The sequence below is a fragment of the Trachemys scripta genome, chromosome 2 (genome assembly GCF_013100865.1).
Source record: "Trachemys scripta elegans isolate TJP31775 chromosome 2, CAS_Tse_1.0, whole genome shotgun sequence".
Lineage (NCBI taxonomy): Eukaryota > Metazoa > Chordata > Testudines > Emydidae > Trachemys > Trachemys scripta.
The window spans coordinates 26,562,764-26,590,144 of NC_048299.1; the positions used below are offsets into that span (position 1 = coordinate 26,562,764).

Sequence of the window (27,381 nt, forward strand, 5' to 3'; positions counted from 1 at the left end):
AAAGTCACAGGTTACCCTGCTCACTCAGGAACTTTGCTTTCAAAGCCTCCCGGATGCACAGCGCTTCCCGCTGGTCTCTTCTAATCGCCCGGCTGTCTGGCTGTGAGTAATCAGCAGCCAGGCTAATTTCCTCAACCTCCCACCCCGCCATAAAGGTCTCCCCCTTGCTCTCACAGAGATTGTGGAGCACACAGCAAGCTGCTATAACAATGGGGATATTGGTTTCGCTGAGATCACAGCGAGTCAGCAAGCTTCTCCATCTCCCCTTGAGACGTCCAAAAGCACACTCCACCACCATTCTGCACTTGCTCAGCCGGTAGTTGAAGAGTTCTTTTTCAGTGTCCAGGGCGCCAGTATAGGGCTTCATGAGCCAGGGCATTAGCGGGTAGGCTGGGTCCCCGAGGATGACTATAGGCATCTCCACATCCCCAACAGTTATTTTGTGGTCCGGGAAGTAAATACCTTGCTGCAGCCGTCTAAACAGACCAGAGTTCCTGAAAACACGAGCGTCATGAACCTTGCCCGGCCATCCGACATTGATGTTGGTAAAACGTCCCCTGTGGTCCACCAGTGCTTGCAGCACCATGGAAAAGTAGCCCTTTCTGTTAATGTACTGGCTGGCCTGGTGGTCCGGTGCCAGGATAGGGATGTGAGTTCCATCTATGGCCCCACCGCAGTTTGGGAATCCCATCGCTGCGAAGCCATCTATGATCGCCTCCAAGTTTCCCAGGGTCACTACCTTTGGCAGCAGTACATCAACGATTGCCTTGGCTACTTGCATCACAACAACCCCCACGGTAGATTTGCCCACCCCAAACTGGCTCGCGACTGACCGGTAGCTGTCAGGCGTTGCAAGCTTCCAGAGGGCTATGGCCACTCGCTTCTGGACAGTCAGGGCTGCTCGCATCCGGGTGTCATTGCGCTTCAGGGCAGGGGACAGCAACTCACAAAGTTCAAGGAAAGTTCCCTTCCGCATGCGGAAGTTTCGCAGCCACTGTGATTCATCCCAGACCTGCAGCACTATGCGGTCCCACCACTCAGTGCTTGTTTCCCGTGCCCAGAATCGCCGTTTCACAGCATCAACATGACCCATTGCCACCGTGATGTCCTCGGCGCTGGGTCCCCTGCTTTCTGAGAGGTCTGTGCTACTCTCAGACTTCAGGCCATCACCGCGTTGACGTAGCCTCCTCGCCTGACTTTTCTGCATCTGCCTCAGGGCAACCTGTATGATAAGCTGCGAGGCGTTGAGAGCGGCCACAACTGCAGCGATGGTTGCAGCGGGCTCCATGCTCACAGTGCTGTGGCGTCCGCGCTGTCAATGACTGGAAAAGTGCGCGAAATGATTTCCCGCCGGCGCTTTCAGGGAGGGAGGGAGGGCGGGAGTGATGGACGGATGACGACAGTTACCCAAAAGCACCCTGGCCCCTTTTTTTTTTACCCAGAAGGCATTTGCGGCTCCACCCAGAATTCCAATGGGCGGCGGGGACTCCGGGAACTGTGGGATAGCTGCCCTCAGTGCACCGCTTCCAATGTCGACGCTTTCCCCGTTAGTGTGGACTCACAAAGTCGAATTACTGTCCTTAGTGTAATTCACACGTTCGACTTTGCAATATCGATTCCAAATATTCGATTTAAGTAAAATCGAACTACTCTCGTAGTGTAGACAAGGCCTAAGGTAAACTACACTAGAAAGCTAGGAGAAGCGAGTAGAACTTGTAATCAAGCCACTCGCAGTTCCGACAACCATCACAGGCGGTAAGAAGGAACTGAGAAGGGGCCAGGTCAGCAGGTTCATATATTGAGTGCCATGAAGGTGCCACTCCAGGGGGCTCCAAAGCTGACCCAACAGGAGCTGCTGGAGGAAAAATTTCTGGCAACTGTGCACATGTGCACACCTGATTGGAATGGACGTGAACAAGCACTCAAAGAAAAAACGGCGAAATCATCTCTAAACGAAGATCAGAGGGAAATGTGTTTATACATGTATACTAAAGAATAGAACTGTAAATGTAATGTTGAAATCTTATATGTAGATATATTTAACAGCAACAAAGGGTGGACGATCACTGGGGCTTTTTGGCTCCTGGAGAAGTGTAGGTAACGTAACTATGTGATGTGATAGACCCAGGCCAGTTGGGTACAGCAGAGTAGTAGAAGACAGATATACTGGCCACTGGAGAAGCAGTTTTCGGTTCCCTGCCTGACCAGAGCGGGGGCTGCTCCAGGCTAGGGAGGACACATGACTCCAGTTAGCCTGCAGAGAGTCAAGTGAGGCCGTTAAGCTAATGTGAACACCTGACTCTAATTACGGCCCCTCTGATACTGTAAAAAAAGCGAGTGAGCAATCAGGCTGGGGGAAGGAAAAGGGACCCAGAGGAAAGGAAGTATGGCTGAAGGGCTGGGTAATAAAGACACCCTCAAGCTACTGGAAGAGAGCCCTAAGGTAAAGGTGAAAAAGGTGTTAAGAGAGAGAAGCGGGAGAGCTGTGGGGAAGTGGCCCAGGGAAGTGTAGCAGCTCTGGCGGTGAAAGGTCGGCTGCCAACAGCTGCTGCCACTAGGGTTCCTGGGCCAGAACCTGGAGGAACCTGGGTTCCCCCCAAGCCACCACTACAGAAACACCTCCTGGGAGGGGAAGACAGGCCCCTCTTCTTGAATAAGCGTGTAGGGACAACAGAGACGGTGGGAGTTATCTCACCAACCTCCTTGCTGGCTTATGATGAAAAGGGCTCAGTAGACTGTAATCCTGGCCCTAGAGAGAGAAGGGCTACATGGAGGGTCGCAGTGCGCCTCTGAGGCTAGTATAAACCGCCTGGAAGCGCGGGACCCAAGGTCAGAGCTCTGCCACAGTGATAAGTACACTAGCTGGATACCTCTACAAAATATGACTGGCAATAAAAAAGTTAATGTTGATATTTAAATTGTCATAATTATATTTCAGTGTTAAAAGTCCATGGGGATGAGTCAGACAGCTCATGCCTTTGATCTGAGAATTCTTGTTTCAGGCTCTCTGTAGACTCAGGAAGACAACACTGCATTGATTTCTGATCTGTTAACCTTGAAACTGATTTTCACAGTCATGAAGGCTACAAATATTTTTTTTCAATGAAAGCTTAGATTTAGTAACACAGTTTTGCAGGAAAGAGTGTTTCTCATGACTCAGCTGAAGAAAAGCTACTTATGGTTTAGGCAATTATTGGCCATTATGCATCAGTGCTATGTACGTACACACTTGCTGGTGATGTGGTTTAACAGCTAAGAATGTTCTGCTCTCCCTCCATCACATCAAGGGCCACATGACCTTAAGAGTAAGAATTTATTATAATACTTTCCTTTGAAGAAGATTAATTGTAGCTGACATTTGCCCTTTGCAGCAGTGTCTAATAATTATATTATTGTTACACACTCTTACCTATTTTTCATAAGTCTCAGTTCCCTTTTGCGTGTTGCCTCTTCTGCTAGCTGCTGAGGGCTGTGCAAAGTTCCCGGTGAGGCTGCCATTACCACTCCTTGAGGCAAGGCTGTGGTGGGAGTTCGGATCTGGTAAGTTGGCATGTCTCCAGTGGCAGCTGTATTAAAGAAGAATAATTTTTACTTTATATAAACTTACCTGTCAAAATCTAACTGAAATAGCAGACGTCTGTTGATATGTTAATCAGGATCTCTATTACATCAAACATTTCATAGGCTTGTGTTGTGATGACACAAAAACTAACAAATACAACTAAGACTTCTGTCTATTTTGTAACACGTTACTTACACAACACATTTTAAAAGTAGTTTTATGTTTTTAACTTGGAATCAGTCCCTTTCTGATATTCTCCCTTTGTTTTATTAGTTTCTCTAATTTTTCATTCATTTCTAAATTGTTCTCTTGCTACTTTTATGACAAAAGCAACCTTTAAAATGTCGTTAAAGCTGGGTTAGTCTTAATGTATGTGGCATGTCTGACATTTAAAATTAATATACATTTAAATGTTGAGTGTCTCATACTTAAAAATAAGAGCAAGTTCTTGCTTGTAAATTTTGATATGTTTTCTATATCATTGCAGACCAAAGCGCATAACTTTCCCTAATCCAGCAGATGAATACAGAAGATCAAATTTCAGGTGCTATCACATAATCTCATTAAATTTTGTACTGCATTTCTTTAAAAAGAGTAATTCCAGTACACAAATAATGGAACAGTCCGTGAAATTCAGAAATGGGTTAAAAACAAAAAGGTAAAACTCGCCCAACACTCCACTTTTTTTGAGGGGAAAGGGGGAGAGAGAGAGACAGGTTGGGAAGATAAGATAAGTCAGTTATATGGAGGAAAATATAGAAAAAACTAAATGAATAAATAATTACCCTTCTTATAGCCTTCTTCCACATCTTTTCACACCAGTGGATCTTCTAAAGCAGTACTCAGAAATTGTGAAATGGGAGAAAAATAGATTTAAAATAATAGACTCTAGGAAGACCACACCAAAAATTCACTGGACATAGGTCACATTCAAGCAAGAGCGGATGGCCTTGTAAGTAAGGCACTGGACAGATTGGCATTCAAGAGATTTGGGCTCAATATTGGTCTCCCTGTGTGACCAACGGCAAGTCACTTAGCTCCTGATTTGGCAAGCTACTTAAGCACATTGATTTCGTTTCAGTTCACCATTTCTAAAATGGAATAATAATACTTCTGTGGTCTGACACTATATTTCTCATGTCTATTTAGATTGTCATTACTTAGTCTTTAGGGCAGGGATTGACTTTCACTGGATGCATCTTCATTAGGAAAAAGGTGCCATCTTAGCTTGAGTTAACTAGCATGAATCAAAATCCTAGTGAAGATGAGAACATTGTAATTTTTACTTGAATTTGCAGGTAACCCTAGACTTCCCCATAGTCATTAAGATCACCTGTTAACACCTGTGTAAACTACAAACTGCCTTTTATTTCACAAGGATTTTAACTCATGTCAGCTAATGCAAGATAAAAACACCTTTTTTCTCTAGTGAACATGCTGCCCCTATGTGTGTGTGTCTAGCACAACTGAGCCCTTATCTCAGTTGGGGCCTCTAGAGGATGCTACTGTAATTCAAATAAATAATGATAATAATGCCTTGACCAGGTCAGCATAATGTCTTTCCCTACCTAACAAATAGATGCCAGTGAGTTCTAAAAGCATGATGTTAGAGGAAAACAATTGTTTTGATCCAGCAAAGCTAGCAATTGGATCATTACACCAAAACTCAGACAAAGCCTCAACATTTTTTAGTTCACATCACAGTATATCAAAATAATGTGATTGTGCAGTAGAGTAAATCGCTTCAAAGCACTTTACAACACACTGAATTAAATTACATTTGAGCTGTGATTATTTCTATCTGCAAACCATTTTATATAATGTCTCAAAAAATTAGAATTGACCAGAAAGGAAATTGCCATTTTTCTTAAAGACAAGCTGCAAAAAGTGACATAAAGAGACGTACATGTAAAGTATATCCAGCTATTTTTCTATTCTTTATTAATTATTATTATTATTATTTGTTTAGCATCAAGAGCCTTTGGTGCTATACAATCCACAATAATAAATATAGTTCCTGTCCCCAAAGATATCACAGTCTAAAAGGCAGACCCAGAGAATGGGACACACTGGGAAATCCAGAGGAGGGGGTGGCTTTATTTGATTTGGGGTGGTGGTGGTGGTTGTGTTTAATTATAAATGAAAAACATGCTTCTTGTGAGACTCACAAAAAAGTGGGTTTTTAAGAGGAACTTGAGCGAAGACAGGATTACACTTGGAAAGCTGGTATGCGCAGCATTACCTACTACTCCTAAGGTGATATAGAAAAATGCACAGAGCCATGAAGGGAGAAAGGAAATTGTGTATTGAGACTGGAATCACTGTCAGAATGAAATGGTTAAGAGGGGACACAAGGCAAAGTTTAAGATTTAGGTGGGGATGGAGTTATGAAAAGTTTTGATGGGAAGATTGAGATGTTTTTGAAATGCTGATGTTTGGTACCATTCTAACCTATGTGAAATGTGCCCAGATTCCATAGTGATGGATGCCTTACAGATACCTGCAATAACTAATAAAATAATAATGATCCATGAAACATTGGAAGAGTGGAAGTGGAAAGCCTCAAAATAAAGAAAGTCATTCAGTTTATCATTTACTTTAAACTAATCTGTTTTTGTCTTTCTGGTCCTCCTGAGGTAGAGATTCACCAGCTCCTGCTCTATATGATGCTCCACCATATATTCTATTGGTGACTTCCATGGCAGGTATGATATCACCATCACAGAGAAAGTCAAAGCATCATATTGAATAGGAGTCAGTGAGACTATTTCAACAACCTAAAAGACAAAAGAAATAATATAATCTGAAATGCAGATGGACCCCTGCAAACATGTGAAACCCCATTGTCTTTAATGGTACTCTATGCAAGTGTAAGGGTTTAGTCTACCATACGAATCAGACTGCAGGATTTTATTAGAGAGGGAAGAATTACAGCCACAGTGATCTTTTTCTTCCTGAACAAAGTCCCAGAAAAATCTGATTCACAATAAAAGTATTTGCTCAATTCACTTATCTTAAAGAAATACAGTAATATTCATTATGACTTTATAAAGAAACCTAATGTAGATTGTAAATTCTTTTCACAAGACAGACCAAACTCAAATCAAACACTAAGGTCGGTGGTACGTATTGGTAACAGCCAAAGAGTGGGAACCAGGATAGTCCTATGGCTGACCCGTGCTCTCACTGCATTTCCCCAAGCAAGACACTTTCTCCTTAAGATTAAGCAAAATTAGTTAAGCAAACTGGGTAAAAAGCATTCACTGAAAGCCCTTGGGCTGTATCTGAGTTCAGGCACATAATTTACAAAATGACTAAACTACTAAAAAATCCCACCAAAGCAACATTTTAGCTTACCTTGTAAATCAACCTTATCTGGAGAATTTAATAAGACCAACATACTAGTAAAAATCCCTTTAAAAACAGGCTGTTGAAAAAATATTCTCTTGATGAGCACTAGAGAGTAGGCAGAGTCAAGTTCTTATAAAGGCTATCCAGGAAAAAGAATGTGACAGGCTATATATCCCTCCCCCTTTGTGAAGCATACCAATAACTACCTTATTAGAAGCATTTTTAACTTTTCCCCCATAAGCTTTCTAGTTTGCTCCTGAATAGCTGTTTGTGTGAACACAAGAACCTAAAATGTGGACGTAGAGAAGATATTTACACTTTTGGAGTAATAAAACAAAGTATATGAAATAGCTTTACTCAGCTAAGAGCAGAACGTAGACACAAGCTGCAACCTAGTTAACATTACAACTCTGCAGCGTTTGATGAAGCAGAAAGGAACTGACTAAATCACAGCATGACTCGGAGCTGACGTCAATGTGTATCTTGTTTGGAGTTTAACTTTTCCAGTTCCCCACTGCAACACGATTCCAGGAAATCTAATGACGTCAGCCTTTTGAACTCAATTAGCTGAGGAACAGACCATTTTAAACAGAGGAGGAAAAAACAAGCAGGCATTACAACATTCACAACACTCCAACTCTTTCAGATGCATTTGTGCTCCCTATTTTCTTTAGCAATGAATAGTAAAGGCTTATTTATATAACTGGAACAGTGCACATCTTTCACTTACAGCTCCACTTTAGTTTTGACAGGCTAAAGTAAGCTGATGTGATAGTTTATTTATTGCTAAACCAAAAAGCAACAGACCAGCTGCACATATTATTTATAAAGAAAAGAGACTACTGCAATGCAACAACAAAGATACACTGAAGAGTGCTATTAAAATGGTAAATTTACACTAAAATGCTGTATTAGCTAATGAGGAATAAAAATAATTGGCACCAATTTGTGCAACTTTGCACTGTAAAATTAAAGAGGTACTTCAACAAGTTCTAAAAACAAGTTCCACAGACTGCTAACTATGTAATCTTTTCTGGATTTCCAAATAAAGTATAGAACCTGCTATTTTAAAGACCCTGACAAGAGATTCCTACCTGTTTCATCTCCTGTTACAGCCATGATCAGCTTTTGCATATGGGATTCTCTTGTTGCTCTATCACAGCCCAACATGAAATGTTCCAAACTAGCAAGCATGTGCAGGATTACAAGCAGGAACACTGACATCACAATGACCTCACTGGCCTACCTCTGTCATTAAAATGCTTTGTCCTGGAACAGCTCACTAAAACTGCAGCCCAAAAAAACTGTTTTTGATGATAAAGGATCCTTTCATATTTCTGTAGCCTAGCTTTGGTTTATTCTAATTTACATATGTTCCTAATTTACAAACCACACTCATCACAGATCTACTTGTAAATCAGACTCAAAGACACATTGACAGCAAAGACTGATGGAAATTATTTCATAATCTTAGTATTGCCAATTCCAAAAATCATGAGTCAGATCCCTAAAAATAGTTAAATTAGACCAAAAATCAAGAGATTTTTTTAAAGAAGTGTAAATCATAATTTTTGGTCTGCCTTCTAATTTTTCAACTCTTTCTGCCCACACGCAACGTGTGTGACAATTATAGAATTGCCAACTTTTACAAATTTATAGTGAGTAAGGAGATTTTTTGTTCCCCTGGATGAAGCTTTTCCTAGAAGACTCAATTGAGACCAGGGCCCCATTGTGCTAGGCATTGTACAAAAAGATGGTAAGATACAGTCTCTGTCCCAAAGAGCCTACAATGAAGTACAAAACATAGAGATGAGTTTGTGACACGGCAACTCAAACCGGGGCTCACCAATCTTATTGGTACGGGACTAACAAACATTCATTAGATGGGAACAATCCTTGCTGAATGGGGAAGGACTCAAAATCATGACCTACAGGTGAAAGGCTCTGTAGCTCCTTAACAATGCCCTGAACCTCCTGTACTCCATTAGTACAAATGTTATACCTTTGAGAATGAGGCTTCTTTCTGGACCTTGTCCTTATAGAACACAGTGTAGGGCGGTTCTGAGGTAAGTGCCCTAATCTCAGAGACCCTACAGGCAGATGTTATTGCTAAGACCTTCCACAAGAGGAGAAGGAGGGAACAGGATGCCAAAGGTTCGAAGGGGGAGCCAGTGAGCCTAGACAGCATGAGATTTAAGTCCCATGGAGGGACTGGGTCCTGGATGTGAGGGTAGAGTTGGTTCAGAATTTTTCGAAATTGTACTGTCATGTCATGAGCGAAGACCAACCTGCCCTGGAATGAGGGATGGAAAGGGGAAATAATGGCCAAGTAGACCTTGGTAGATGAAAGAGACAGACTTTGGAGCTTGAGATGCAGGAGGTAGTCCAGGATTGACTGCAGCGAGGCCTGTTCAGGCCGAATACCTTGGTCCAATACCCAGCACATGAACCGCTTACATTTGGCCAAGTAGGTCACTCTGGTGGAGAGTTTTCTGCTGCCCAACAGGACTTGTTGGATATGGGTCAAGCATTCCTGCTCCTCCATATTTAACCATGCAGCAGCCAACCCATCAGGTGCAGTGCTGCCAGGTTGGGGTGCAGAAGACTGCCGTGGCTCTGTGACATCACGTCCGGCTGAAGCAACAACTGTAGCAGGGCATCCACCAAGAGGTCCAGCAGTGGGCTGGTGTGGCCAAGCCAGAACTCTGAGGATCACCTTTGCCCTGTCCTATATGATTTTCATGAGGACTCTGTGGATCAATGGCACTGGAGGGAAGGAATACATGAGTGCCCACAACCACGGGAGCAGAAAGGCGTCTGATGGAGAGCCTGTGTCGATCCCCCGAATCAAGCAGAAAACATGGCACTTTCTGCTCTGCCTGGATGCAAACAAGTCCACCCGAGGAGTCCCCCGTGTTTGGAAGATGATGCTGACCATCTCCAGGTGGAGTGACCATTCATGGTGAGATGAGCAGGTCCTGCTGAGGGGAACTGCCAATGTGTTCCTGGTCCCAAGGTGCCTGGCTGCGAGATGAATGGCACGATGAAAACAGAAGTTCCACAGCTGAATCGCTTCCTGGCAAAGGGCTGACAAGTGGGCTCCACCTTGTTTGTTGATATAGAACATTGCACCAGTGTTGTCTGTCAGGATCTAAACCACCCTGACCCTCAGATGAGGCAGGAAAGCTTGGCAGGCCAAGTGAACTGCTCTGAGCTCTCTGATGTTAATGTGGAAGGGGCGATTGTGACTCAACTAACGTCCTTTTATGCTGAGATCATCCAGGTGGGCTCCCCATCCCAGATCCAAGGCATTGGAGACCAGGGTTACTGATGGGGATATGGCCGCAAAGGGGACTCCCTCCAGCACCGAGACGGGATTTGACCACCATGCGAGTGACGACAGTATGTGGTCTGGTACCCTGACTATGCAGTCTATGTTGTGTCTGTTGGGGAGGTAGACCAACACCAGCAACACCTGTAGGGCCCTGAGATGGAGCCGCGTGTGCCAGACCATTTAAGTACAGGCTGCCAGGCGGCCCAACAATCTCAGGCACATGTGAGCAGTGGTGAGAGGTTTGGCTCACATGTACAAGATCAGAGCTGTCATGGCTCAGAAGCAGGTCTCGGAGAGAAAGGTTTTGGCCTGAGTGGAGTCGAGGACCACCCCACTGAACTCTATCCATTGCACTGGTATCAGAGTTGATTTTTCTTTATTTATCAAAACACCCAGATCACGACAGGTGGAACACACCAGATCGAGGTTCTTCTGCACCTGACCCTGAGATCAACCCTTGATGGGTTGCAGGGTCTTAGGCCCATCCAGTACCAGGTGCGGTGTATTCGGTACCAGTAGGACCATCAAGTCTTTAGCCACCTGGGCAACCTCGGGTGTTGCAGGCCCCAGTAGGAGCTGGACTCCCCTACCGCTCCCAGGAGTCGGAGGAAGATCCCTGGTTGGGCTAGAGGGTCTGACCACAGTGGCACCCCGTTGCAGCTCCATGGTGAGACCCCTTCCCCTCCTTGGATGGCGCTGGGGAGTTTCTTTTCTTTTGCCACTTTTTGAGCACTGGGGAGGGGGAATGGTGCCGGGAGGAACCTGGTGCCGGCGGAGTGCTCTGCACTGACGCTGAGGTGCTGGGCACACAGTCCAATCGGGAAAGCTCCAACACCAGGCAAAGTGCAGCCTCCATGGGGAGGGCTTTCAGGCAGATGACCCGCTCTTTCTGGGTTCTGGGACAAAAGTTCTTACAAATCCTGCACTTCTCCTTTATATGGGACTCTCCCAAGCACTTCAAACAGCTGCTGTGGGGGTCACTAACAGGCATAGGCCTGTTGCGTGATGAACATGGTTTGAAGCCCAGGGAATGGGGCATGCCCTGCTCTGGGGTGAAGTCCCTGCTGGGACTCTAACTAGTAAACTAACACCTAACACTTAACATTTAATAGCTAACTAACTATCTGAGAACTATATACAAAGAAGACAGTCAATGGGCTGTTAGAAAAACCGCTAACACTCTTGCGAGGCAAGACAAGGCACTCCGACCAACCGTCACGGCGGGTAAGAAGGAACTGAGAGGGTGTGTAGGACTGGTAGCGCCTAATATACAGATGCATGAGCACGGCACTCCAGAGGGCGCCACAGCTGGCCCTATGGATATCGCTAAGGCAAAAATCTCCAACAACTGTGCACGTGGGTACACACACACACCTAGAATGGAATCAACATGAGCAAGCACTCAAAGAAGAATTCTTAATTTCATTTTATTTACTCCAATTACACAGCAACTTCCAATCAAACTCAAACTGCAGCACTCCACTCTTGACCTACTATGAAACACTATCTCACAAGGCCTGGACAAAAGTGTACATATGAACCAGCAATGTCATCATGCTCTTCCCTCATTACTATATTTCCTCTAAAGTACATAAACATTTATTTTCAAATGAGAGTTGCTGCCCTTAGTGAGCAAACCAACCCACTCTTCTCCTAACACTAACTTTCTCAGTTCCTTTTATTAGTATTTCTTCCACTGATTTAACATCACCATAATGTGCGCACCAACAAAAAGCACTTTGTGAAAAAATCATTTGTATAAATCTAAAATTTAGTAGATCTCAAAATATACCTTGCACAACAACTTGGCTTCCAGGTACAAAAAACTGCTGTGTGCCATCAGGTGTTTGTGCTGCATATTGCACAATGGTAGCACCTGGCTGAGGAGCTCCTGAATTTGTCATTGTTAATGTCTGCAGTCCCTGGACGCCATCAGATGCTGGATTAGAAATCTGGATTGCTCCACCTTGGGCTATGGCAACTAAACGCAAAAAGAAAAAAACAGATTATGCAATAGAAACAAATATATACAACATATTATACTATATTTACCACTTTTGGAAGAAAGTTTTTTTTCATCAGATAGGGACTTCCAATCATCTCTGTGCTTAAAGAAATTTGCAGAACTAACACTATGGCATGGCATGCTGAATTAATATACACCTCTACTCCGATATAATGCTGTCCTCGGGAGCCAAAAAATCTTACCGCGTTATAGGTGAAACCGCGTTATATCGAACTTGCTTTGATCCACCGGAATGCGCAGCTCCCCTCTCCCCCGCCTCCCCGGAGCACTGCTTTACCGCGTTATATCCAAATTTGTGTTATATCGGGTCGCATTATATCAGGATACAGGTGTATTTTTAAAAAACTGTACCAGCCTCTTATGTGCCATTCTCCTATTTTGTATTATTCACTTTTTGGGTCAATCACATGGAGAATGCACTACTTCACCCATTTTTTTTTTCAGTTTTTAATCCCAGCAACTCTAATATTTCCATAATAATTTCCATATAAGACTGATAAAGACAAAGCATCAAGCTCTTGGGGAAATGGAGTAAGAAGTTGAGGGTAATTATAACAGATGCAACAGGAAAAATAAAAAGGCATTCAAATTTATCCTGACCCTTCCATAACATGCAAAATACTGGGGATCAGGAGGAAGGGAAAAGGGTACCTTTCCCTGGAACTCAAAATCTTCCTCCTTTTCTCAAGTTAGGATGTCTAGGTTTAGGCTTATTGCACTTTAAGGTTCTCTATATGAGAAAAGGCTGGAAAATTTTGTTTTGAAATACCAAAATGTGAAAATAAGAATCTATTATCATGCAGTCAAAAATATGAAAGAAAATGTATGTATACATTTTGCCCATATCAGCTTGATTAAACTCTTCCATGTGACTCACAGAATATTCAGCATAGTAAGTGTTTTGTAAAAATCAAATTCATTGAAGGGTTACATGCTAATTTCAGCAGAAGTTCACAAATACTCATTTAAAAACAGGTTTCAGAGTAGCAGCCGTGTTAGTCTGTATCCACAAAAAGAACAGGAGTACTTGTGGCACCTTAGAGACTAACAAATTTATTAGAGCATAAGCTTTCGTGGACTACAGCCCACTTCTTCGGATGCATATAGAGTGGAATAAATATTGAGGAGATATATATACACACATAGAGAGAGCATGAACAGGTGGGAGTTGTCTTACCAACTCTGTCCACATATCTATTCAAGTGACATTATCATAGGACCTAATCACATCAGCCATACCATCAGGGGCTCGTTCACCTGCACATCTACCAATGTGATATATGCCATCATGTGCCAGCAATGCCCATCTGCCATGTACATTGGCCAAACTGGACAGTCTCTACGCAAAAGAATTAATGGACACAAATCTGACATCAGGAATCATAATACGCAAAAACCAGTGGGATAACACTTTAACCTGTCTGGCCATTCAATGTCAGACTTGCGGGTGGCTATCTTACAACAGAAAAACTTCATAAACAGACTCCAACGAGAGACTGCTGAGCTGGAATTGATATGCAAACTATTCACAATCAACTCAGGATTGAATAAGGACTGGGAATGGCTGAGCCATTACAAACATTGAATCTATCTCCCCTTGTAAGTATTCTCACACTTCTTATCAAACTGTCTGTACTGGGCTATCTCGATTATCACTTCAAAAGTTTTTTTTCTCTTACTTAATTGGCCTCTCAGAGTTGGTAAGATAACTCCCAACTGTTCATGCTCTCTGTATGTGTGTATATATATCTCCTCAATATTTTTCCACTCTATATGCATCTGAAGAAGTGGGCTATAGTCCACGAAAGCTTATGCCCCAATAAATTTGTTAGTCTCTAAAGTGCCACAAGTACTCCTGTTCATTTAAAAACAGGAACATATCCACTAACTTTTATAATACCCTCTTAGAAACACCATTTAAGGAGTACCCATTCCCCAGGAAGAAGTAAATGCTCTTTCTATGCAGGTATTTAAACTGCACACATCACCAAAGTATTTAAATGTTGCTGTTTGATAGTACATAAAAATCTATTATAAGCATAGCAATGTTGCCAGCTCATGATTTTACTGTGAGACTTATGTTACTTGGTGTGTTTCTTAAAGTCTCAGCTTCTGGAGTCATATGAGTTCAGGAGAATCTCAGCTTTCGTTATTTTTAAAAAGTAATTTTTTGCCCCTCGTGGTTTGGAGAAAAGCTGTAAAATGTGAAACCTAAAGTTTCAAAAATTATAAGATAAATAAAAAGATATTTATTATTTTTAATCTTATGATTTTTAAATTTATTAGATGATTTGGGGGGTCCCGACTTGTGATTTTTGAATGCCCGAGGTCAGCAATACAGGATGTTTTTCTTTAAAATGCAACACAGTGCATTAAGCCTAGCCCATATCAGAGGGCCTTCAATTACTGACAGTTGATCTAAACACAAGGTACACATACTGGTACTTCTGAAAGGTAGGGGTGTTTGTATTCCTGTTTGTTTGCACAAAGGGCCAGATATGGCAGTGCAGGTGCCCTATAGCTAGCTTATAGAGTTTTGGAAAATTCCCCCTGTATAGAAAATCGGGTGAAGCAGCTGGCCTTGCATGAATCATTGAATCATAGAATATCAGGGTTGGAAGGGACATCAGGAGGTCATCTAGTCCAACCCCTTGCTCAAAACAGGACCAATCCCTAGACAGAGCTTTGCCCCAGATCCCTAAATGGCCCCCTCAAGGCCAATGCGCAAACCACTGAGCTATCCCTCCCCTCACATGGTTCAATCCCACATCCAACCTGACTCTAGCACAGCAAGTCCCCACAGGATATTCTATATTTCACAAGCCAAGACAGACTCCAGAAAGCACCAGAAAAAAGAAAGGAGGTGGAATAGCAGTCCTGCTCCCCGCCACAGTTGCCAACTTTCACATGGTAAATAAGTACCCCAACTTTCACAATAAGACAAAAATCAAGCCAATCCCTAAGAACCCCAACACTCTATGTGATTAGATCCCCCCAGCGTGCAGTCTGGGACCCCGGTGGGCCCGCTGTGCACCCCGACTCTCTCCCCCCCTTGCCCCTGCTTGCCAGGAACTGATCAAAAAAAGAAGCAACAAGCTACAAGCTACAAGCCAAAAACTAGCCAACAAGCAACTCACAAGCCAATTAAGCCAAAAACAAGTCCACTTTCTGTGTTTTTTTCACGGGTTTGGCATGTCTGCTCCCCACAAGTCTGGGATGCACAAGATGTTCCATCCGAGAAACAATACATTTGAGCGCATCCATAAGACCAGTGAGATGAAGAACCAGAGGTACCTAGGGCTCCTGGAGCTGTACAATTCCTCCAATGGAAAGCCTGCCAACTTCCTGCAGGATCATATAGAGCTGCTGCCCAGCATGATATTGGAAGCTCCCAGATTCCTTGTCCTTCACAACCTCAACATTCACAATCTCAATTATACATATTATAGTCTCATGGCTTACATGGAAACCATGGGATTCTCCCAGGCAATCTCTGGACCTATGAATGCAGCCAGAGATAAGTTGGATCACAAGCCCTGGACTGGCCACTGGAAACTTCACCAGCATACCAATCTCCTGATCCAATCAATCATCACCTCATCCAGGCAGAGATCAGACCCTTCTCTCCTTCCCATCAGGTGGTGACCAACCAAAGCTGGTCCTCCCCTGAAAACTCCTGAACACCCTAGGTTTTCCATTCATCCCAGGAGAACAAGCCACCTAAACACAAGGTCAAGGTGCAAATGAGTTTGTACAACAGTACAGTACCGTGTTATTCACTACTATCAACAGCTTGACCCAAGCCGTCCCTTCGCACAGACAAAAATGATCACTATGGGTCACAGATGAGCTATGGCAGATAAAGAGCGTATCTAGAAAGGCAGAATGCCAGTGATGCAAAAAACATTTTGAATTCTCCACCATAGCACAAAATAACACTTACAAGACTATGCCACTGCAGTAAAGATGGCAAAATGAGCCTTCGACTCCTCTAGAATCAATGTGGCAGAATCAAGGCCTACAGAGATATCTTGCATAGTGAACTGCCTAATCAACCCAGACTGCTTAGCCTGAATATCCAAATACTAAAGCTGTGAAGAACTGTCAACATACTTTAATTATAAGATTAACTGAATACATACATACAGCTAACTTGGAAAGAAAATTCTACCCCTAACTAGATTGCATTATCCTCCCATCACCCATGACTGAGTTTGGTCCCATCACACATGCCAAAACTCAAGAAACCCTGAAAAAATATTAGAATCACAATCAGTGAAGCAGATCTATTTCCCTCCTGACCTGTAAAAGCCAGTGAAGAACTCTTAAGCAAAGTACTAATGGAAATAGTCAATGCCTCTTTCAGAGAAGCACATCTACCAAACTCCTAGAAAAATACAATAGTTTGCCCAATTCTCAGGAAGCCAACACTCAGCCATGAAGATCTTTCCAACTATTGTCCCATCTCCAATCTCCTATTTCTGGGCAAAATCATTTAGAAAATAGTGACCATTAAGCTCTAGCAACATGTGACAGCAGTCAATATCCTGGATACCTCACAATCAGGGTTCAGATCAGGACACACCACAGTGAGGGCTCTAGTGGCACTACAAGATTACCTCCTCATGGCCATGGACACAGGTAAGGTCAACATGCTTATACATGCATCCAACGAAGTGGGTATTCACCCACGAAAGCTCATGCTCCAATACGTCTGTTAGTCTATAAGGTTCCGCAGGACTCTTTGCTGCTTTTACATGCTTATACTGTGGACCTCTCTGCACACTTTGATACAATGGACTGCAAAGTAGTACTAACACATCTATATGGTGTAGCAGGAGTAAATGGCCAGCAGTATAGACTCCTATTGTTTCTCTCCAACAGAACTCAGAGAGTGCAGATAAACAACTGCTCCTCCTCTCCAGAGGCCTCACCTGTGAGGTCCCACAGGGATCCATACTATCCCCACTTCTCTTCAATACTGGGAGAGATAATGAGACATCACAGGCTTAGTTGCCAACATTACGCCAATGCCACTCAACTCTCTCTCTCTCATTCTCAGCTGAGGTAACCACTACCTCTACTAACATGTCAGAATGTATACAGGAAATTAATTCTTGGATGAAGAGCAGCTGGACTGAACTGAACCCAGTCAAGACTGAAGTGATGCTGGACAGATAGGGCAAATATTTCCAAGAGCTGATCAAGATGTTGTCTCCACCTTCCATCGAAGACATATAGTCCTCATTCATCAAAGGGGTGCAAAAGCATACAGCCTCTCAGCATCCTGTTTGACTCTCTGCTAAGCTTGGTAGCATTAGTTGCCAAAAATGACTTTTTTTTTAACCTCCAGTTTGCTAGGAACCTTCATCCCTTCCTCCATCCTGCCCACCCTGAAATTGACAAAGGGGAAGTGGCCAGGGAATCTTTATGTTGTGTCAATTCTTGGCTGACATAACAGCTCCTTAGGATTGTAGGTGGCTGGAATGAAGTGATAAACTCGCTGAGGATCTGTGCTTAAAAGCTCACGCCCCAAAAGGAAGTAGTTAGGCAATATCGTATCTTTTTTATAAAACAACAGTAAATTCCAAATGGTCAAACCTAAAATTTCAACTGCCAGTATTTAGCACTAACTGACCATCACTACTACAACTTGGATTGACTCTCAACTCTAACTTTTCTTTCACATGACAATTCTGACAAAAATGAGAAGCATCTCAAGAAACATTTTGCTATAACTCCCTTGAGCAAAGGTAGATCTAATATACTGAGTTCACTGCAATAAAAGGTGAATGGGATTTTGTTTTAAAGTTTTTGTCCTTTTCACATACAATGAAAAACTTTTTCAGATCTAGTTAATGAACTATTAAATTATGGAGTAAGAAAACTGCTTGCAAAACGATACAGCTTCAAAAACAGAGACCCCAAATCAGACTCATCATCGCATATGAAGGTTGGTATATGCTTTCCTTGAACAGTGCCTAATATTGAAGCATACGGCTGCAAATGTATTTAACAAATACTGTACGTGAAATCAGTCTAAAAATGCAGAACATGTTCTAAGCTATCAGCATGATTTCTTATTTGAGGGAAGAACAGCATGCATCAGGATGCTTCTAGATCAGGCTCATGCCAAAGCCTTTTTAAAATTAGATTAAATAAGATTTAGTTAAATTTCTTATGGACTCTGCTAATTCAAGCAGACAATGGTGATACATTTCTTTTGCTTATTGCAAAGTAGATGTCTTACTGAACAAATATTCCAATTAAAATAGAGAAAAACGCCTGCACTACTAGTCAGTACAGTTTTGGCAAATTATAACAAAGGAAAGTGATGTGCGATTACAATTTAAAAAATTCTTGTTACTAGAATTTGCACTTAATTTCATGTTAAAACATTAAATTTCTTTAAAAAACTCACTACACAGTCACAAAAATAAAGTTTTAAAGAGTTCTTTCAGATTAGACACAAGAGTGATCCCTGAGCCCAAAGAGGGAGGATGGCCAACTGGAGAGTATTTTCTCCAAAAAATCCCAAAATGAAAGTGGAAAAACATGGAGTAGACTGATGCAAGAATGCCCAGGAGTGCTGCTGACTTCCTGAAGCCCAGGAGGTGGAGATCCTGATTAATGAAAGCATGGGAGTTCTTCGGGCTTTACTGAAGACACCTCAGACCTTAGTCACCAGGAAGAAGACAATGATGTGACTAGTGAAAACACAGGTCCCCAGATTGCCTGGCTACTGAGTTAAGATGTTTTAACTCCCAGTTCATCACAAACCTGTAGGAATGAATATTCATTGTATGTCTGTAACCATTTTTTTTAAAATGGAGATATCCTATCTCCTAGAACTAGAAGGGACCCTGAAAAGTCATTGAGTCCAGCCCCCTACCTTCACTAGCAGGATCAAGTACTGATTTTGCTCCAGATCCCTAAGTGGCTCCCTCAAGAATTGAACTCACAACCCTAGGTTTAGGAAACCAATGCTCAAACCACTGAGCTATCCCTCCCCCCAATACCTTGCCACAGACCCTATGAAGTTCCCCTTGTATGACAAAGTTGATAAATGTCGCATTGCAACTAGAACCAACCCAACCCAAAACTAATAGACCCGTGATATTTAAGACAAAAAAATAATTTTGGCATTAATGTTGGCTACATGATTTCTGACATGGGAACATAGTTAAGAAAAGTACAAGTTGCAAAACATGACCCCAAAGGAATTTTTACACAGAAAGAAGATTTATTCTTTGTAGCACTCAGTAATAGTATTTTATACTAATTCTTGAGGCTAATGAAAATATTTAACCCTTCACACATAAGGCCCAATTCTGTTTCCATTCAGATCAGCATCCAAATTCATATTGACTGCAACAAAGCAAAATTGAACTATAAATCATGTAGAGCTTCTTTTATATGTACTGAAAGTTGCTGCATAGCATAAGTAATAATTGAATTTGTGTTTTATTTCCAAATGCAGACAGTTTCTTCTGACACTTATTTTCTTTTCAGTCTTGGACACATTCAACAACTCTATTGCTTTGTGTTTTGCTACTTCCATTCCTTCAAGCCTATCCAGGTTTTCCTGAAAAGGCTACATTTTGGAATGAATTCTTCACATTTTTTAATATAACTTCAAAGCTGAGTCTCTTGACAAAACTGTAGTTTGGTCATGACAACCCAAAATGAAAAGCTGAACACAACTAATAAATACACTCTCCAGTTGAGTGGTACAAGTTGTGAGCAGCTCCCAAGAGGTCCTAAGCACTACTGTTGCAGTCACTGGGTATTAAGGACTCAGCATCTAGCAGGAGTGAGTATCAATGCCCTTACTTTTTAGACCCAATGGATTTAAGGATTCTACAGCAGGGTTCTCAATCTTTTTTCTTTCTAAGCCCTCCCCCCTTCCCATGCTATAAAAACTCCACGGCCCACCTGTGCCACAACAACTGGTTTTCTACATATAAAAGCCTGGGCCGGAATTAGGGGATAGCAAGCGGGTCAATTGCCTGGGGCCCTATGCCACAGAGGCCCCCACAAAGCTAAGTTGCTCAGGCTTCGGCTTCAGCCCCGGTGGCAGGGCTCAGGGACCTGGACTTCAGCCCCATGTGGTGGGGCTTCAACTTTCTGCCCTGAGCCCCAGCAAGTCTAACACTGGCACCAGGGCCAGCTCTAGCTTTTTTGCACACAGGCAAAAAAGCCTCCCGCCGCCCCCGGCGGGGAGCGTGGCAGGGGAGGGCGCTGAGCCCGGCTGCAGCCCCGCTCTCCCCGGCCGGCCGGAGCGCCGGGAGGAGGGCGGAGAGCCAGGCCGCAGCCCTGCTCTCCCTGGCTGGCCGGAGCGCCGCCCCTCTCCAGGTGCCGCCCCAACTACGTGCTTGGTCGGCTGGTGCCTGGAGCCGGCCCTGACTGGCACTGTTTGGCGGACCACCTGAAACCTGTTCGCAGCCCCCCATGGGGCCCCAGACCCCTGGTTGAGAAAAGACGGTTACTCACCGTTGTAACTGTTGTTCTTCGAGATGTGTTGCTCATATCCATTCCATTAGGTGTGTGCGCGCCGCGTGCACGATCGTCGGAAGATTTTCTACCCTAGCAACACCGGCGGGTCGGCTGTGGAGCCCCCTAGAGTGGCGCCTTCATGGCGCTGAATATATACCCCAGCCGACCCGGCGCCCCCTCAGTTCCTTCTTGCCGGCTACTCCGACAGTGGGGAAGGGGGGCGGGTTTGGAATGGATATGAGCAACACATCTCGAAGAACAACAGTTACAACGGTGAGTAACCGTCTTTTCTTCTTCGAGTGCTTGCTCATATCCATTCCATTAGGTGACTCCCAAGCCCAACTTAGGTGGTGGGGTCGGAGTGAGACATTGCTGTGTGCAAAACCGCTGATCCGAAAGCAGCATCGTCTCTGGACTGCTGCACTAGTGCATAGTGGGCTGTAAATGTGTGGACTGATGACCAAACCGCTGCTCTACAGATGTCCTGGATCGGAACTTGTGCCAGGAAAGCCGTCGAGGAAGCCTGGGCCCTCGTGGAGTGAGCGGTGAGGTGCAGTGCTGAGACACCTGCCAGGTCATAGCAAGTCCGGATGCAAGACGTAATCCAGGAGGATAGGCGTTGTGAGGAGACCGGTGAGCCTTTCATTCGGTCGGCCACTGCAACGAAGAGTTGCGTCGTCTTTCTAAAGTGCTTTGTGCGGTCAATATAGAAGGCCAGGGCCCTGAGTACGTCCAGGGAATGCAAACGTTGATCCTGGCGAGTGGCATGTGGTTTAGGATGAAAGACCGGGAGAAATATATCTTGGTTGATATGAAATGGGGAAACCACCTTAGGGAGAAAGGCAGGATGTGGACGAAGCTGCACTTTATCCTTATGAAAAACTGTGTAAGGGGGCTCAGATGTAAGCGCCCTGAGTTCAGAAACGCGCCTTGCTGAGGTGATGGCTACGAGGAAGGCTGTCTTCCAGGATAGGTACAGAAGTGAACAGGTGGCCAGTGGCTCGAATGGAGGACCTGTGAGCTTGGAGAGAACCAGGTTAAGGTCCCACGTTGGAACGGGCTGACGTTGTTGTGGGTACATCCGGTCTAAGCCCTTGAGGAATCTAACGACCATCGGGTTAGAGAATACCGAGGACGCGAGTTCCCCTGGGTGAAAGGCCGATATAGCGGCCAGGTGAACTCTAATTGAAGATATCGCCAACCCCTGCTGTTTTAGGGCGAGGAGATATTCCAAAATGAGAGGAATAGGTGCCTGCAACGGGGACGTGGCTCGTTGTTCGCACCAACAGGAGAACCGCTTCCACTTGGCCAGGTACGTGGTCCGTGTTGAGGGCTTCCTACCGCTCAGCAGAATCTGTTGGACAGAGTGCGAGCACTGCTGCTCTGCCTGGGTGAACCATGGAGCAGCCACGCCGTGAGGTGGAGTGATTGTAGGTCGGGGTGACGCAGCCGGCCGTGGTCCTGAGAGATGAGATCCGGACATAATGGAAGCGGGATCGGTGTCCGAACCGAGAGTTCCAACAGTGTGGTGTACCAATGTTGTCTCGGCCACGCTGGAGTGACCAGAATTACCTGTGCCTGGTCTCTGCGCAATTTGAGCAGTACCTTGTGGACCAGAGGAAACGGAGGAAAGGCATAAAACAGGTGGTCTTTCCAGGGAAGGAGAAACGCATCCGAGAGGGAGCCCGGAGCTCGACCTTGCAGGGAGCAGAACACGTGGCACTTCCTGTTGTCTCGAGATGCAAACAGGTCTATCTGGGGAAACCCCCACTTCTGGAAGACGGAATGTATGATATCCGGACGGATAGACCACTCGTGCGTCTGGAAGGACCTGCTGAGTTGGTCCGCTAAAGTGTTCTGGACTCCAGGGAGGAACGATGCCGTGAGATGGATTGAGTGGGCGATGCAGAAGTCCCACAGGCGAATGGCCTCTTGGCATAGAATTGACGAACGTGCTCCTCCTTGCTTGTTGATGTAAAACATGGCCGTGGTGTTGTCGATGAGAACCAACACACATCGGCCACGTAGGAGGTTGAGAAATGCCTGGCACGCCAGGCGCACCGCCATCAGTTCCCGAACATTGATGTGCAGGGCTAGCTGGGATGCAGTCCACAGGCCCTGGGTATAGTGGTCGTCGAGATGGGCGCCCCAACCCAGAGATGAAGCGTCCGTGACTAGGTGCAGAGAGGGTTGTGGGGCGTGAAATGGTATCCCCTCGCAAACCACATTGCGATCTAGCCACCAGGTGAGGGAGGTCAGGACCGAGTTCGGGACCGTGACCACCATGTTCAGGCTGTCCCGATGTGGGCGGTATATTGATGACACCCAGGTTTGAAGTGGGCGAAGCCGAAGTCTGGCATGCCTGGTTACGTACGTGCAGGAAGCCATGTGACCCAGCAGGGTAAGGCACGACCTCACCGTGGTAGTTGGGAAGGCCTTGAGCCCTTGAATGAGGCTCGTGATGGTGCCAAAGCGGTTGTCTGGCAGGATGGCTTGTGCACGTCTGGAGTCTAGGACTGCGCCGATGAATTCTATTCTCTGGGTAGGTTCTAGAGTGGATTTGTCCTTGTTGAGTAGGATGCCCAACTCGTTGAATGTGTGCACTATCATGTGGACGTGCGCTCGAACTTGCTCTCTGGTGCGACCGCGTATCAGCCAGTCGTCTAGGTACGGGAACACCTGTATCCCTTGCCGACGAAGGTGCGCTGCCACGACAGCCATGCATTTCGTGAACACCCTCGGGGCCGAGGATAGGCCGAAGGGAAGGACTGCAAATTGGTAGTGCACCTTGCTTACCACGAACCGCAGGAAGCGTCTGTGAGGCGGGTAAATTGCGATGTGAAAGTATGCATCTTTCATGTCGAGGGCGGCGAACCAGTCTCCAGGATCGAGGGAAGGGATAATGGTCCCCAAAGAGACCATGCGGAACTTCAACTTTACTACGAATTTGTTGAGTCCGCGCAAGTCCAAGATGGGTCGCAGACCTCCTTTGGACTTGGGAATGAGGAAGTAACGGGAATAGAATCCCCTGCCCCTTAACTCCACTGGAACCTCCTCTATGGCCCCCATAGCAAGGAGCGTGGAAACTTCGTGTATAAGAAGTTGCTCGTGAGAAGGGTCCCTGAAGAGGGACGGGGAAGGGGGGGAGGAGGGGGGGATTGAAGAAAACTGGATAGCATATCCCCTGTCCACCGTGCGAAGGACCCAACGGTCCGAAGTTATAAGGGACCATGCACGGTGGAAATGGGAAAGGCGATCCCGAAAGGAGGGGGCTGGATCCTGGGGGATGACTGGGGCGCCGTCCTCGACCGCACCTTCAAAAGTTCTGCTTGGGGCCTGAGGGTGGTCTAGGTGGCCCCTGGTTCTGACCGGGTTGAGGGCCGGTCCACCTTCGTCTACCACCTCGCCCTCGCCTCCGGGCCGAGTCCTGTCTCTGACGAGGCAGGGGGGGGTAGAAGCGCTGAGGCTGCGGCCTAAATGGCCTGCGCTGAGTGCCCACAACATGCATACCCAGGGAACGCATGATTGTCCTGGAGTCCTTGAGGCTCTGCAGGCGAGAGTCCGTCTTTTCTGAAAACAACCCTTGTCCTTCGAAGGGCAGATCCTGCAGGGTTTGCTGCAGTTCCGGAGGCAGACCCGAAACCTGGAGCCAGGAGATCCTCCGCATAGCGATACCTGAGGCCAGGGTTCTCGCAGCAGAGTCCGCTATGTCTAAGGAGGCCTGTAAGGAGGTCCGAGCCACCTTCTTACCCTCCTCTACCAGGGCTCCAAACTCCTCCCTGGACTCTTGGGGAACCAACTCCTTGAACTTCCCCATAGAGTTCCAGGAGTTAAAGTTGTAGCGGCTCAGGAGCACCTGCTGGTTCGCCGCTCTAAGTTGCAGCCCTCCGGCTGAGTAAACTTTACGGCCGAACAAATCGAGGCGCTTCGCCTCCTTCGATTTGGGCGCTGCGGCCTGCTGACCGTGGCGCTCCCTTGCGTTCACTGATGCCACCACCAGTGAACACGGCTGGGGGTGGGTATACAAGTACCCGTAGTCTTTGGACGGAACAAAGTATTTCCTTTCCACCCCTCTCGCTGTGGGTGGGATAGAGGCAGGAGTTTGCCATATCGTAGTTGCATTGGCTTGTATCGTGCGGATCAGGGGTAACGCCACCCTCGATGGGGCATCCGCTCCGAGGATATTCACGATGGGGTCCTGCACCTCCACTATCTCCTCCGCCTGCAGGTCCATATTACGGGCCATCCTACGCAGGAGATCCTGGTGAGCCCGAAGATCTATTGGAGGTGGACCTGTGCATGATGTGCCCGCCACTGCCTCATCCGGAGAGGAAGAGGAAGATGCCTCCGGTGGTACAGGATCCAAGGGAGGGTCCTGGTCTCCCTGCTCCTGGGCCGGAGCATCACCTGCGCTTGGGTCCAGGGCGTCAGGTGGTGCGGACACGGAAGCTTCCATACCCCCTGGCGGAGGCCGAGAGATGGTGGACTCCGGGGCCCTTCTAACGGAGTGACCCGAGCGAGAGGTCGAAGCTATTGGAGCCCCTTGCGCCTGATGGTACGCCCACGGGGTCCAAAACGACCAGTGAGATGGGCCATGAGAATGGTCCTCTGTTATCTCCTGCCAATGGCCCAAGTCCTGTTCCTCGGCTTGCCCTTGAGGGGGGTATGCCGATCTCGATAGGTCCTCCGAGGAGCGAGACACCGATCTCGATGGCCATGGCGGTGCCGAGAGAGTCGAAACGATTCCCGTGGGCTGCGGTGCCGCACGGTGCCGGTCCGGAGATGATCTATCTCTACGCGGTGCCGGCGAACAGTGCCGGGACAGCGATCGGTGCCGATGACCTTGTCGGTGCCGGGAGCCGGATCTGGACCTCGACGAGGACCTGGAGTATGCCCGGTGCCGGGAGCGGCCTCTCGACGTCGAGCGTCGACCGTAGCGGTGCCGAGAACTACGTCTCGACGTTGATCGGTGCCGACGATCATAGCGGTGCCGAGACGTAGAGCGGTGCCGCGACGAAGATCTTGGCCGCGAGTACGACCGGTGCCGAGGTGATATTCGGCGCCGGGACTGCGAGCGGCGTGGGGACCTGCTTCGGGACCTGGACCGGTGCCGAGGTTCCAGCCCTTGCGATGGAGGGCGCATCAAGGCAGGTTTCCCCCTCGACTGGACCGGGCGAGTCAACGGTGCCGTCGGTGCCGGTGGCTGAGGCGGTGCCGGCTCCGTGAGAGCTATTAAGTCTCTCGCCGCCGCGAAGGTCTCTGGAGTCGACGGGAGGCACTGTATCACCGCCGGTCTTGGTGGAGACGCTATCTGCACCGGACTCAACGGCCTCGGCGCCGGAGTCGACGGTGCTGGAGGCACCTGTTTCCGGTGCTCCACCGGCGGACTCGGCTCTACCCCCGGCACTGGGGGAGCCGGCGTCTTCGGCACGGAGGTCCCCGTCTTATGGGCTTTTTTATGCCCCGGGGATAATGACCGGCGTCGAGGCACTTGCTGTGCTTGCGGTGCCGACGAGGTCCGGTGCCGGGGAGGCTTGTCCGACGCCACTCGCGTGGTCGGGATGGCCGGTGCCGCCGGGGTACTGCGCACCGAGGCGCTAGGTGCCGGGGCCTGACTTGTAGATGGAGCGTCCGGACTAAGTGCCGCCTCCATCAGGAGTTGCCGGAGCCGAAAGTCCCGCTCTTTCTTGGTCCTTGGTCTGAAGGCCTTACAGATCTTGCACTTATCTGTTTGATGGGACTCTCCCAGGCACTTCAGACAGGAGTCGTGCGGGTCGCTCGTGGGCATAGGCTTAGCGCAGGAGGCGCACTGCTTGAAGCCGGGAGCGTTGGGCATGAGCCCGGCCCCGCGGCCGGGGGAGAAAGGGGGAGACGACCCCCTTAATCCCCTGAACTACTATAACAACTAGAACAACTTTTAAAAACTATTTAACTATTTAACTATAAACAACTAGAACTATAACTATAACTGCGAATAACTAACTAAGCTAGGGAGAGTGGAGAACAGCTATGCCGCGCTCCACAGTTCCAACGACCGTCAGGGGCGGTAAGAAGGAACTGAGGGGGCGCCGGGTCGGCTGGGGTATATATTCAGCGCCATGAAGGCGCCACTCTAGGGGGCTCCACAGCCGACCCGCCGGTGTTGCTAGGGTAGAAAATCTTCCGACGATCGTGCACGCGGCGCGCACACACCTAATGGAATGGATATGAGCAAGCACTCGAAGAAGAACCACTGTTCTACAGAACCTTAATTTGGTCATCACCATTAACATCTCTACAACCAGAGTAATAATGAATATAAAGAATAGTAATTAGTAGTTCAGTATTAAATGTAAATTTTGTTTTCTCAGTGTTGATAAAATCATTTTACTTTTACAAATTATAAAGGATAGCTAGAGGAATTCTAAGAACAGTTAAAGAATTAATTTATTTAGAAAGAGCTATTCTATCCCTTTCTAAGTTCCATTGTTAATATTTTAATAGGAGTCTTCTGTTCTTATATACGTACTTCAGAAGAAGCAGACCTCCTTGCCATTTTCCTGCCATTGTGTAGGAGAAAATACACCGCTGTTTTTAATAAAAATTTTCATTATTTCTACACATGAGAAGACC

General features: G+C 46.3%; 1 protein-coding gene across 13 annotated transcripts in view; it reads right to left on the reverse strand.

The window, feature by feature from the left end:
• CREM (cAMP responsive element modulator) overlaps positions 1 to 27,381 on the reverse strand; it is a 90,546-nt gene that overhangs the window by 18,032 nt on the left and 45,133 nt on the right. For 4 of the 13 annotated variants that reach the window (XM_034760085.1, XM_034760084.1, XM_034760074.1 and 1 more), the window contains 2 exons: positions 12,040 to 12,228; positions 3,410 to 3,566 (listed from right to left, as the gene is read on the reverse strand). In XM_034760085.1, the coding sequence (XP_034615976.1) occupies positions 3,410 to 3,566; positions 12,040 to 12,228 (346 nt within the window). Of the gene's footprint in view, positions 1 to 3,409; positions 3,567 to 4,347; positions 6,898 to 6,919; positions 7,973 to 8,007; positions 8,287 to 12,039; positions 12,229 to 27,381 lie in introns of those variants that run through there. The other 9 variants (XM_034760083.1, XM_034760078.1, XM_034760080.1 and 6 more) reach the window with 9 other exon arrangements.